This window comes from Penaeus monodon, chromosome 7 (genome assembly GCF_015228065.2).
Source record: "Penaeus monodon isolate SGIC_2016 chromosome 7, NSTDA_Pmon_1, whole genome shotgun sequence".
Lineage (NCBI taxonomy): Eukaryota > Metazoa > Arthropoda > Malacostraca > Decapoda > Penaeidae > Penaeus > Penaeus monodon.
Genome location: NC_051392.1, coordinates 40,915,844 through 40,929,798, shown reverse-complemented (window position 1 = coordinate 40,929,798; position 13,955 = coordinate 40,915,844). Strand labels below are relative to the sequence as shown.

Below are 13,955 nucleotides of genomic sequence, written 5' to 3'. Positions count from 1 at the left end.
TCTGTATTGTTTATTACTCTATAGTTTATGCTCTTGATGGCAGTGTCCCTTTTTCCTTCATCCCATGTTTCCTTTGGGTTTCATAACCAAATATATTCAAAACACAGGCACACACCACACCACACACATATTATATATATAAAAATATTATATAATATATAAAATATATAATTAAAATATTATAAATATTATAAAATATAAATATAATATAAAATTATGAATATATATGAATAATATAGATAAAAATTAAGGGAATTATTTGATATATACTAGATATGTTATATATCTTTTATATTAATTTTACTTATGTTATATAAAATATATATGTCTATAATAAAAGTATATTACATATGTAATTGCTATATAGTATAGTATATTATGTATACATATATATGTTTTATAAAATTAGTATATTAAAATACTGTATATTTTACATATCATTATATATAACATATTATTTTATATATACATATATATACATATATATATACATATGGATATGTATAAAAATATGTATATAATAAAAATATATTGATATAAAACATTGTGTATATATAATATATACATGTCTAGTGTGTATTATACATTTTTAAAACAAAATATGTATGTATACAATTTGTATATATTACATTAAAATTTTATATATACATAATATGAATATATACATATATTCATATATGGTATATACAATGTATAATTTCAATGATATATAATAATATGTGATAATCTTGTATTAATATACATTTTATGTATAATGAATATATATGTATAGTATAATATGTAATTATTATACAAAGTATTTAATATAATAGTTATGTTATATTTAAAATTATACATAATTATTGTAATATATGTATATGTATATATATGTATATGTAAAATAATGTAATTTTACATATACTGTATATATATACATATAATATGTAATGTACAATTTTACATAAACATTGTTAAAATACAATGTATATTACCCAATATTTTATATTTACATATGTATAATAATAAATTGGATAATAATGTTTTTGTATATGTAAAATATATTTATATATAATATATATGTTTTTAAAATTTAATATATTATATATATGTATATATAATATGTATATATAATATATATATAACAAAAAATATATATAAAAAAATTATATATAATATATATTTAATAGAAAAAAATAAAAAAAAAAACAAAAAAACATATTTTAATTAATTTATATATATATATATTTAATATAATAATAATTTTAAATATATAAAAAATTTATATATATATATATTTTATATATATATATATATATATATATAATTTTAAAATATATATATAATAATATTATATATATTATTAATATATATATATAAAAAATTTATATATTTATAATATATATATATTATAAATATATATATATAATTTTATATATATAAAAAATTAAAAATTATTTTTATATTTAAAAAATTTTATAAATTTTATAAAATTATTTTATAAATTATATTTATATATTTATAAATTTATATATAATATATATATATAGTATATATATTTAAAAAAATATATATTATAAAAATATAATAGATAAAATATATAATTTTTATATAAAAATATATAATTATTGTATTATATAAAATATTTATAATATATATTATATAATATTAATATAAATAATATATATAAAATTTAAAATATATAAAATATATATATATATATATATATTTAGTATATTTTAAAAAATTTAAAATATATATTTAATAATATAATATATATATATTTTAAAAATATATATATATATATATATAAAATTTTTAATAATATATATAGATATATATATAATTAATATATAATATATATATATAAAATGTATATATATTTATATATAATATATATATTATATATATTATTTTATATATTTTAATATATATATTTTTGTTATATATATATATATAATATATATATATTATAATATTAAAAATTATATAATTTATTAAATGTATATAATATAATATAAATATATATAATATTATATATTTTATATAATATATATATATATTTTTAATAAATATTATATATAATTTATAATAAAATATATTTATATTAATATTATATATATATATATATTTTTAAAAGATATATATATATATAATATTATATATATTTTTATTTAATAAAAATGTAAAATATATATATATATATATATATATATATAAAAAATTATATAATAAAATTTTTTATATATATATATATATTTTATATATATATATATATTATATAAAAATATATATATTTATATATATTAATATTATATATATATAAAAAATATATATAATGTATAGGTATATATTTTCAATGTAAAATATATTATAATATATATATATATATATATAATGTATATTTATTTATAATTTATATTATATATATTTTTATATATATATATATATAATTTATAAAATATATTTATATAGAGAGATATATATATATATATATATTATATATAAAAATTTATAATTATTTTAAAAATATATAGATTTTATATATATATATATTATGTTGTACAATTTATTTTGCAAGAAAAGGGCAGAACAGTAAAAATCACATAAAAAATAGCTTTTCCCTTAATTCTTTTTTGGTAAGTATGAAACTGATAAGGTGCTGTAGTTTTACAAAATAAGTGATACAAAATTTTGAAAATTAATTTTACTATCTGTTGTACTTAAAAACCCCCCGTGATTATTGGCATTTGCAAAATATATGGATTTTGGAGTTCTGCTTTTGAATTTTTTCCCTTTATGTCTTTTAAGAGGAAACATCCTAGAAATTTCCCCTCAAAACTATGTAAAAAAAATTTATTGATTACTTTATTAACCCAGAGCCAAAAAAGGCATGGGGATTGCATACATGCCCTGCCATTGGAGGTTTCTTTATTTTTTTTACATAGATGGCTACATTGTATGAGTCACCCCTGAGCCCAAATTTTAAGTACTGCTTCTCAACGTTTTCCCTTTTCCTTGATTCTCTAAAATATTTTAGCATTTTATTTTGTTACAAATTTTAATATCTTATAGTAATTTATGCTCAATAAAAATAACTCCATCATATTCATAGCATCAGTATTTTTTTTTTTCCTTTATGGGTAACACGAGCAGAGCCTTCTATGTGCAGAGCTTTACCACCAAAAAGGAAAAACTGCTTTCTGGCAGCATTGAATTTTAAAAAAATAAGACCAATTTTACAGAAGGCCCATTTGATTTTTTTTAAAATATTGATGGTTATTATATTGGAAACCCCCCCCAACCCCTTTCCCGTTTTGTCAGGGGGGGGTTAGGAGGCGGGACGGGAAAACCCCAAAGTGGGGAACTCCCCAACCTTGGGATCAGCCTCGACTCAACTAATTTTTCATGGTCTTTTTTTTCCTTCCCACTTTTTGTTTTGTCCCTTACAAAAACCCTTTTGCTATCACCTCTAAGGGGTGAAAACCCGGGTGAAAGGAAAAAGGTGACTTTGCCAGTCCTGAACGGCCCGAGGGGGCCATGGGCACGGTATTCCCCTTTTAGTTATCTAGCCCTTACCCTCAAGGGGACCCTGAGGGTGGACTGTTTTTTTCCCCAACTAATCCGGTACCAGGCCCTTAATGAAAAATTTTCCCCCCTATAGGGGCAATGAGGTTGCCCCCCTTTTTCAAATAGCCCCAACGTGTAAACCCACCCTTCCCTGACCTAGGCTCCTTGACCGGCTCCGAACACGCAATAACCCCCCCTCATCAATACCTACTAGTACAGTAGCCAACAATCAACCCTTAAGGAAAATTTCCACTCTCCCCGCAATCTCAACTTTAACACCCCTACCCCCCCCAACCCTTTAACACAACCACCCCATCCCCCTTATTAATCCCTTTCAGCCTTATTGCCACCTCCCCCAAAAACTACCCCCCTAACACTACTCCAGCTTCGTTACGCCCCCCGCCCCTTTGACACCCCCATCTCTACAACAATTTTTTAATACCCCCTTAGCCAGCCCCAAAAGGGACCGATTTTTTTGGGTCCTCCCACAAGTCCCTACTCGACAAAAACCCTTTCTTTTAACAAGTCTCAAAAACAAGAGGTAAACCTTTTTGTAGCCACCCCGACCGCTCCCTCTTGCACAGTAAAATCCGAAAACCAAGCTATAGCATTAAAAAAAAACAGACCTATATGGGAACCCCCTCCCTTTCAGAACCCCCTCCCAACCCCAATACTTGCACCGGAACAGTTTCAAACTCCCCCGCAAATCGCCCAATCTATGACAAAAATTGGGCAGATTTGGAGAAGTTACTTGCCTGTCTCACAGACTAGATGCAACTCAGTACAAAGTACTCATTCCCCCCCGAGGGCTCGAAAGAAACCCCTAACTACCAAAATTCCTTCCGTAGGCATGACCCTTCCCCTTTTAAAATCTACATAGGAGGAGAACCCTCCCTGTTTGTCCATACCAACCCCCCCCACGTCAGTGCCAAAATTGTTTTCGTTTGGACACCCCGCCAAACATTGCCGTTTTACGCCAGATGCCCACTATGTGCCCACCTGGCCAACCCCATCTAATGCCCTGCACTCACGCACTGTGCCAACTTTGGGGGGGGCCCCTAAGTATTTTTTAGGGGCTGTCCCACCTATAATTTGAGTTGAGGGCAACTCCCAGATTCAAATTGGCCCCACACTACGTGAAGCCAGACAAGAAAAACATTGACGGGGGTTTCTCTTTACTCCTTACCAGTAATACTGTCATTCACAATTTTCCTAAACCCCCCCGCCCTAAATCAACCCCCCTCTTCACCCCCTACCTTTCCCATCAAATCTTTTGCCACCTAAATCAGACACTCCCAAACTTCTAAGATACTTCAATCCCACTCAACCCCAACACCTTCCCCCCTCCCTCCTTTCATAACCGTAACAACAGAACAAAAAGTTCCACCCCCTCTTCCCCCACCACAAATCACCCCACCTTCCTTTGCTCCTAGCTTGAGACACCAGTTTCCCCCTTCCCCCCCCCCACAAGAAATCCTTTTCCCCCCCAAAATCCCCCAACCCAAATCAGAAGAAACCCTTGAAAATATTCAAAATTTCCTAATGAAAACTGACACCACCTCCAAATCTTACAACTCTGCCCTTCCCCCCTCAAGAACGCTGAATCCATCCCCCTCCTAACGTACCCCCCTACACCCCAACCCCAAACCCCCTCCCAACACAGCCCTCCCCCCGACCCCAAACCCCCCCACATTAAAACCCCCCCACCATCCCCCCCATCCCTTCCACTCCCCCTTCGCACGTGAATCCCAGTAACTCATTAATCTATAATGCAATACACACCACCCAACACTCCCAACCCACAATCCCTGCCATGCCCCCGTTTTAAACAAAATCGTACCTCGCTTTCCCCCCCCCTATTCCCCCCTTCACTGACCTCCCAAAAATATCAGACATCCTTACAGAATCCCACCTTTTTGCTTAAAACCCATTTTCTTTTCCCAAAGCATACTATTCTTCATCTAATCAATCCTTTCCTACCCCTTTTCCCCACCAATTCCTTTGCCCCGCTTAGACAATAATACTAACTCAACCACCCTTCCCTAAAATTAAATATGTCTACATGACCTTGATGTCAGCAATTTATCTTTCTTTTAACCCTTAACTATTAACCCTTCCCCCTCAAAAGGGTTTTAAAAGGGGGCCCCTTTATTCTTTGGAGCGTACAAAGACACAAAAAAAGATGAAAATTTGTTTTCCTTAACTGTCAAACTTCAGCAGGATTTAGGCAAAACTGAAATTAGTAAAACCACTCATGAAATAATTTTTTCAGCTTATGAATTCCCATAAGAACAGGGTACTAAAAATCTTATCACATATTTCTGCTTTCTTCTCCTTTAGAGTAAAATTTATTTTTTCCCCATAAAAATGGGTGGAGATAGAGTAGAATGAAGAAATAATTCAAGAATGAAGTAAAAATAAGGGTTATTTCCTGGAGTTGTCAATTCAAAGCCAAAGAGGAACAAAATATCAAAAATTGGTTTAGTAAAGAAGCACCAGAAAAGGGGAAGGGAGAGGTGAGTGAAGTATGCATGGTTACTACAATTAGATAAAAGACCACAAAGCAAAGTGGATCCAGCAACAGCTTTTGCAGGTCTGAGGTTGAATGGATCATCACACACACACTTAATTAAGATGTTGAACATATTATATTTTGTTATTGTTGCATAATTATGGATTTTTTAAAAACAATTCTAGCACATAAAAAGCTACCAAATGAATGTTTGCAAAATATATTCTGTGATTATCTTACAAGCAAAAAGAATGCCTCATACAATTCTGGTACTTTTTCTTTTCATCAACAAAATTATGTTCAAAGAGCACCATAAAAATGTTAACTGATCAGCCACCTTAGTTCAACATATAAAAAAAATGTTTTCCCCTTACTGTTTGTAGGAAAATAAAATGAAGATAAAAAGAAGAGATTTATAAATATCAGTATTCTGTATCAGAATCTATGTCTTCATACTACATACTACACCACACTCTGATTGTTATAGTAGGTAATTTTAAAGATTATCTGTATTAAATACACAACAATATAATACCTTACTTTACCAAATTATAATACATACAAAGATATTAAAAAAGCATACCAAAGTTGTAAACAATATAAATGCATACACCAATGAATAATCTTAACATTACTCTTAAAAGAAGAAGAAAAAGAAGAAAAAAATCCAATTCTTAAATATTTTAAAGCATTTTCTTTTACTGTAAAAATATATCACATTGCTAGTAAGATATATATGTATGAAAGCATTCTGTATCTCATCATAATTTACATAAAAAGGTGATATCTTTACATATCCAGTCTAATGTTTATCCTCTAAGTGCAATCTCATATGTGGACTTAAAACCATCTTTCTTGCGAATCTCTTACCACATACTTCAAAAACGAAGGGCTTTTCCTTTGGGGTGTCCCTTCTGTGCCCTCACTAAATGACCTTTATCAGAAAATTTTTTGTTACATATTTCACATTTATAAGGGTTTTCCCTTTGATAAATTTTCCATATGTGTTACCAAAGGGACTTTTCATAGAGAAGGCTTTATTGCATACTTTGCAACAAAAAGGTTTCTCCTTTGTATGTACTCTTACAGGGCCCCCACTAGTGAAATCATTCCTTGTGAATCTCTTATTGCAAATTTCACAGGTAAAAGGCTTCTCATTGGTATGTATTCTCATGCATTACTAAAAAACCCTTTTTTCTGTAAATGTATTATTACAAATTTCACAGACAAAGGGCTTCTCCTTTGTATGCACTTTCTGATGTCTGGCCAGAGTAGCTCTTTCTGAGAAACCCTTTTTACATACATTACAAAAATGAAGCATCACTTTAGTATGCAATCTCATATGTGTCAAGTGACCATATTTCCTAGAAAATTCCTTGCCACATATCTCACAACTATAAGGTTTTTCCTTTGTATGTCCCTTCTGTGTTTTACTAAACTATCTCTATTGAGAATTCCTTACTACATATATCACATCTGTAAGGTTTTTCCTTTGTATGTACTCTCATATGTTTTACTAGAGTATCTCTCATTGCAAAGTCTTTTACTGCATACATCACACTAAAAGGTTTCTCATTTAAATGCCGTAGGATATGTTTTTCAGAGTATCTTTTCTAGAGAATTCTTTATTACCCTATCCACAGCTAAATGGTTTCTCATTAGAATGAACTATGAAATGTTTTGCAAGAGAATCTTTCAGTGTAAACTGCTTGTTACACACCTCACAGGTATAGAGATTCTCTTTTGTGTGCAACTTCATGTGTGTCTGGATTTTATCTTTCCTTGAGAAATCTTTGTTGCATACATCACAGTGAAATGGCTTATCTTTCTTTTGTACTACTTTGTTTGCAGTTGCATTCTTTGTTCTTCTCTGCACCATCTGATCACTATTTGTAGACTGAATTTTCCTATATTCCTCAATAACAAATGGTACTAATAACAATGGATCTTTAGTTGTAGTTTCCTTCACACCATCATGTATAAAATCACTTTCAGTTGCTGTGTCATCAAAACATTCAGTTTCTTCATCATATGAACACTCATCCTTAATATCAATGTCATTTTCAAGCTTAATAAAGACCTTACTTGCATCATTAATGCAATGAGTATTCTCATCTTTCACTTTTAAATCAAAGTCATTAACATTTATTTTACCACCTATATTTTTTGTTTCATCAAAAAATGTACTTGTGTCACTGATGTTTGTGTCATCTTCAGTTTTAATATAGAACACTTTTAATTTCACTAGTACAAATGTCTTCCTTATCTGTTTTTTGGACATCAAGGGTAATTCTTTTCCTCTAAAAATGGGCACTCATTCTGACTGTCTGTCTCACTCTCTTCCTTTATAAAAATATTATCAACTGCATTCAGGAAAGCATCCTTTTTATTCTTTACTTGGGGGTAATCTCCTCACTTAAATACTCATTTCCTTCTTCCATAATTTCCACCTTTTCCCTTCTCTGTCTTGGAATGCAGCTCTGCATCTGAACTTTCTTCACCATGATGACCAATGAAATCACCCATTAGTGATATCACTCTGAAAAAAGAAAACACATAAATTACTAATAGGTCAAATGTAATCAATTTTAATAAAGAGAAAATATTGCTCTTGGAAAACCCAAACCCCTCAAAAAACATTAGAATTATAATAAATGAATAAAAAATAATCTCTCGGACTGCCATTCTTCTTCACTCATATCTGAAAAAATAAATAATATGATAATCAAAAGAATCATGTTCTAGTGTTCCTGATACTAGTGAGTTCCTTAAGGCTATTACTCTTTTCTTATTAATGAATCTCCTTTGAATTAAATCTACTTTATAAAAAATGTCATCTGATATCAGAAAACTGTTGTCTGATTTAACCTGATATATACTTAACCATCCCTGTATTTTTTTCATGAACTTTGTTTTCATTTAACCTAGATAGCTATGAAAGTGTTTATTCACCAAAGAATCAATTACCTACCTTACCTCACCTACATTACTTGCATTTTGGAAACAATTTTATTTACTACTACTATTACAATTTTTTTCTACAAAATTCAATGGGGTAAACAGGAGATATTAGACAAGCTTGGTAACTGACCTCTTGGTAGCTATTTTTTTTTTTTTGGTTAACCCGAATTAATATAAAAAAAATTAATGTAACAAACAGTGGTCGCTCCACATACCTGGCTCCAAATGGGTTACTATCATGCTTCACTTTCATTATTACTCAAAATAAATAATGTATTAATATCCTTATTTTTTTGCAAATTTGCAAGGATAAAAAAAATTATTTGTGAAAAAAAAACTCTTTAGTATCACTTCTGACATTTTTTTCTAATTATTACAAATGCTTATGATAAGTGTAAAAATCTGTTGTCATGACTACAATTTAAATAATATGAAATCATCCATTTCATAAAATAAAAATACACAATTTTATCAATATGAAACTTAACTTCATAAACAGTAACACATGATAGTGAATGGTGTGTGCGTGTGTGTGGTGTGTGTGCGTGTAGTGCGTGTGTGTGCGTGTGGTGTGTGTGCGTGTGGTGTGTGTGCGTGTGGTGTGTGTGCGTGTGTGGTGTTGTGCGTGTGGTGTGTGTGCGTGTGGGTGTGGGGAGTGTGGTGTGTGTGCGTGTGTGGGTGTGTGGTGTGCGTGTGTGTGTGGTGTGTGTGTGGGGGTGTGCGTGTGTGTGGTGTTTGTGGTGTGTGTGTGTGTGTGTGTGTGTATGTGTGGAGTGGGTGGAGTGTGTGTGGTATTGGGGTGGCGTGGTGGTGGCGTGGTGTGGTATGTGTGTGGTATCTGTGGGGCGTGTGTGGGGGTGTGTGTGTGTGTTCTCTCAAAGACATCCCAGTCTTAAATAGTATTCTACATATCTATCTATGGGAATTAATGTTACTGCAATATAATATGGCAATAAAAATAAAAGCAGTCTCATATTCAAATTCTGCAAAGAATGTATTGCTTTCCTGTCTTGCACTTGAGCTGTAACTTATAGAGAAAAGCTGCTTTAAATCTTTAGAAGTTAGAGATATAAATTTGGTAATGTATTTTTAAAATCTATTACTATTATTATTTTAAACAATAAGCAGGGACCACAAGATATATCTTAAGCTCAAAAAATTTCTGGTGTTCTGTAAACATTTTGAAGGTACTTGTCCTTGCTGCTGACCACCTTTGGCTTCACTCAGCAATGGCCAACACCAAGATAATGCTTGTAGACCTCTCTGGCGATTCATCAGCATTTGAAGAACCAATGGCTTGTCAGCTTATTTGTGGTAGTGATTTGATGGCTTTTGTCAAAATGTCTTAGTAGCATTGTGGCAAGCAATCATCTCAAGTATCAACATGGTTCGTTTTCAATCATAGTTTTACGTGATTATAAGAAAAAAGTTTAACTGAAAAGTAACAGTGGATGTCTTCCAAAAACTGTAGAAAAATCTGGACAGGATATCACCACCTCAAAACAAACTATAAAATACTATATAACACCGTATTTGCCAAAAGGAATACATAATAGTTACCGCCTATAATCCAGATACCTACAAATAAATAACAAAAAAATAATGAAATGCAACTCATGTATTATCTGATCAGAATTCAACAACTTTGTAAAATATCTGATATACTGCCAGTAAGGCTGTCATTTTCAATCATAATATTCAACCAAAGAAAAAGTTTTTTTTTTCAAAATTGTTATATACTGTTTAGCCCTTCCCTTCATCAATGCTAAGGCTGTTTCTCCGTAACTTTCCTTACCTGCTCTTGTTTACTTTTTGGTCATAAGCTCTTTTGATATACCTCCTCGCCCATAAATAATGGACTGAATCTGTTAAAAATACTTGGATCCGAGAAGACCAATAAGAGACGCAAAGTAGTTAAGTTTAGTCGTCGGTCAGGATTGTTACTTCAGGGACACAGAAAACGCATCCCAAAGAGGACGAGAAAACAACGCGAGCGATATCCGGGGTGCCTAATCTATTTCGTTTATTTGCCCTTTTCGTTATAGGCTGTAACTATTTTTTATCATTAAAGAAACTGAGGGGATGAGGCACTCACGAACTCAGTTTGGCAATGACTTGTAAATGTTATCTTTTCCATTTTAATAAACATTAGAGAGAAAGAAGTGCTCTTTTAAACAACACCTGCATAAAAAAATCCATCCATTTCTTGTATTGCCAAAGTGTAAACAAACTCACATGTGTGCATGGAGGGTCAGACTTAAAGGTTTAGGGATCAGTACTACATTGTATCTCTTACTACGAACCTGCCAATGAAGGCGTCATTTCACACTTTCACCCATCCCAGGAAGACCCCTGGTAGCGGCACTGAGTTTCGAGTATATACGCGTAAGGTACTGAGGTTAGTATTGGTTACTTTGATATATCAGCGGTTTGTCCAAATAATATGAATTTATAATATGAAAGCTCATCTCTTATGGACCCTATGGCATCGTACACCGACATTATTGCTGTTTTATGTGCTGAAAAGAAAAGAAAAAGGAAGTGTACAAGAATAATTTTGCTGATTTTGAAACGAACGTTTAAAGAATGCCATTTATCGATTTTCTAGGGATAGCGATTTTTAACTTTCCCCCCAACTTACCCACACCCACACCCACACCCACACAAACACAAACACAAACACCCAAACACAAACACAAACACAAACACAAACACAACACACACACACACACACACACACACACACACACACACACACACACACACACACACACACACACACACACACACACACACACACACACACACACACACACACACACACTATCAGGATTGTAAAAGCTACCTATTATGACAATAATATTTTACATTTTACTGTATTATAAATTTATGAAAATCCAGGTTGGACCTGTTAATGTAATAAAATTTCGTAAGCATCAGGTACCGCATGTTTTATTATTAACTCATTAAATCCTATTACATATCTGAAGCTGTAGGCCAGGCTTATCAGGGGATGCCTTAAGTGGGCCATGGCCTCAAAAGGTTTGAAGATCACGAGTTTTTGTGGGGTTTACTTTTGTTTTCCGTATGTATCCCAAATAGTAGTACTTCAGTCTCGCTGTCATATGGCCAAAATATGTGTAGCGGTTTGCAGGATGAACAACTCTTGTTAACCATGATACAGATCCCAGTGAAAAACTATAGGGATGTGATCTCGTAGGATATTGTGTACTTTATTTGCCCTTTCGTTTCTCGTTGCATTTCGCGGTCCATATTAACGACGAATACAGTTTTTTTGTTTTTTTTTCTGGGTAGAATTCCACTTTAGATATGACTCATGTACGAGCCATCTCACATGCTTCTAAACATTTCTTCATTCATCCATTGCTCACAGCTGTGTTAATTTCTGTGAAGGTTTTTAATTAGCCCAAATCATTTAAAATGCAGCGTCATGCCCTTTTATGCGAGGTGTCTCATTTAATTGCTATTTAAATGCTTTTGCATTGTTTATATGATTTTAAAACTTATGGATATGAATCTCCATGCATTAATATAACCTGATAGCAGGTTATATTACTCAAGACTGGCAAATTACAGCTTAGCAGACATGATTTGGTCACGTCTTATGCGTGACCAATGGTACGGAGAAACTTTTTTAGATCTGAATATTATATATGATGGAAACCAGAGACTAGGCAGGCAAAGTTCCTGGTTATGGCTAGGTCTGTGGGCGGATTTGCCTCTTTTCGTCAAAGACAAAACGTATTTCCACTTGAACTAGACCCAGTACGGTTACTACATCCACAGGCGCTGCGACCTGATATCATTAATCTGATAGTGAATACACTAAATATGTTTTCTGCACCTCTGGGGATGGCGCCCAGTATCGTCTCGATACGGTTTGTTGTTTGAGATCAGTCGACATCGTATAAAACTCTAATAACATTAGAGATATTGTTCTTAGATTCTAATAACTGCACATCTCAATAAACTAAATCAGAAAACTGCTAGTTTATAGGTATACAACTGTACATGAAATATTGCTGGATAATTAAACCTTGAGTTATACCAGATCTCCGAGCAATCTGATTTTTTTTTTTTTTTTTTTTTGCATAAGTAAACTTCCAATCTAAATAAGACATGAGTGTCTATACTTTATAATTTAATTGTCTTTATATTTTAAAACATTAATTTATTGTGTAAAATATTTATGAGTTTATTTCGTATAGGTAGACATTACAGAAAATGCTGCTCCGTTATCACAGTTTAAATACAAAAAGCAAAAGTGAAAAAACAAGCAAATGTAAATGTAATGAAGAAAATATTGTTATGTATAACAAATATATATCACTTTCATATATCAAGTTCTATTGAACACAAAAAATATTAGGAATGATATTGAGGAAAAGAAAAGGGAAAAGCCAATACCCTTTGTGGAACGTCCCATTAACTCGGTCGTAACGGACGGCGAACTTCCTAATTCTTGAGGAACGACACCGCGACATTTTTCTTCCAGAACCACTCGGCGTTTGTCATACTCCAATCCGATTAAACTGTCGATAACTTTATATGCTTTCTTTGTATATGGTGCGATTTAGTGGAGGATTCTAGGATAAGAAAGGGGGGGTGGGGTGTTGTTGTAAGTGTGCCATTTTTATCCTATTTTCTTTCATAATGATTATATTTGTTCATGGTTTGATAGTTTAGCTCCCACCGCCGGGAAAGTCTTCCAGTAGGCTCGCTTCAACAAAACCCTCGATAATATAATTTTTCTTCCGGTTATCGCCTTCCGCTCTAACGAGGAGACCCAAACTCTTTCCTTCTCTCTTCGCCTTTTCTTCTTCCCTTATTGCACCCGCCATTGAAAATTAAAGAGAAAGAGAAAAAAAGACTAATTCCGAGCTTAAGAGGTCATACTTTCTCCGTACCTTGAGGC

General features: G+C 31.9%; 1 protein-coding gene across 1 annotated transcript; it reads right to left on the bottom strand.

Moving 5' to 3' along the window:
* Window positions 1–7,691: 7,691 nt before the first annotated feature.
* Window positions 7,692–8,562, bottom strand: LOC119575657 (histone-lysine N-methyltransferase PRDM9-like). The gene is made up of 2 exons (XM_037923287.1): window positions 8,475–8,562; window positions 7,692–8,302 (listed from the first exon to the last, which is right to left on the bottom strand). The coding sequence occupies exons 1-2, from the start codon at window positions 8,560–8,562 to the stop codon at window positions 7,692–7,694; spliced, it is 699 nt and encodes a 232-aa protein (XP_037779215.1).
* Window positions 8,563–13,955: the final 5,393 nt, after the last annotated feature.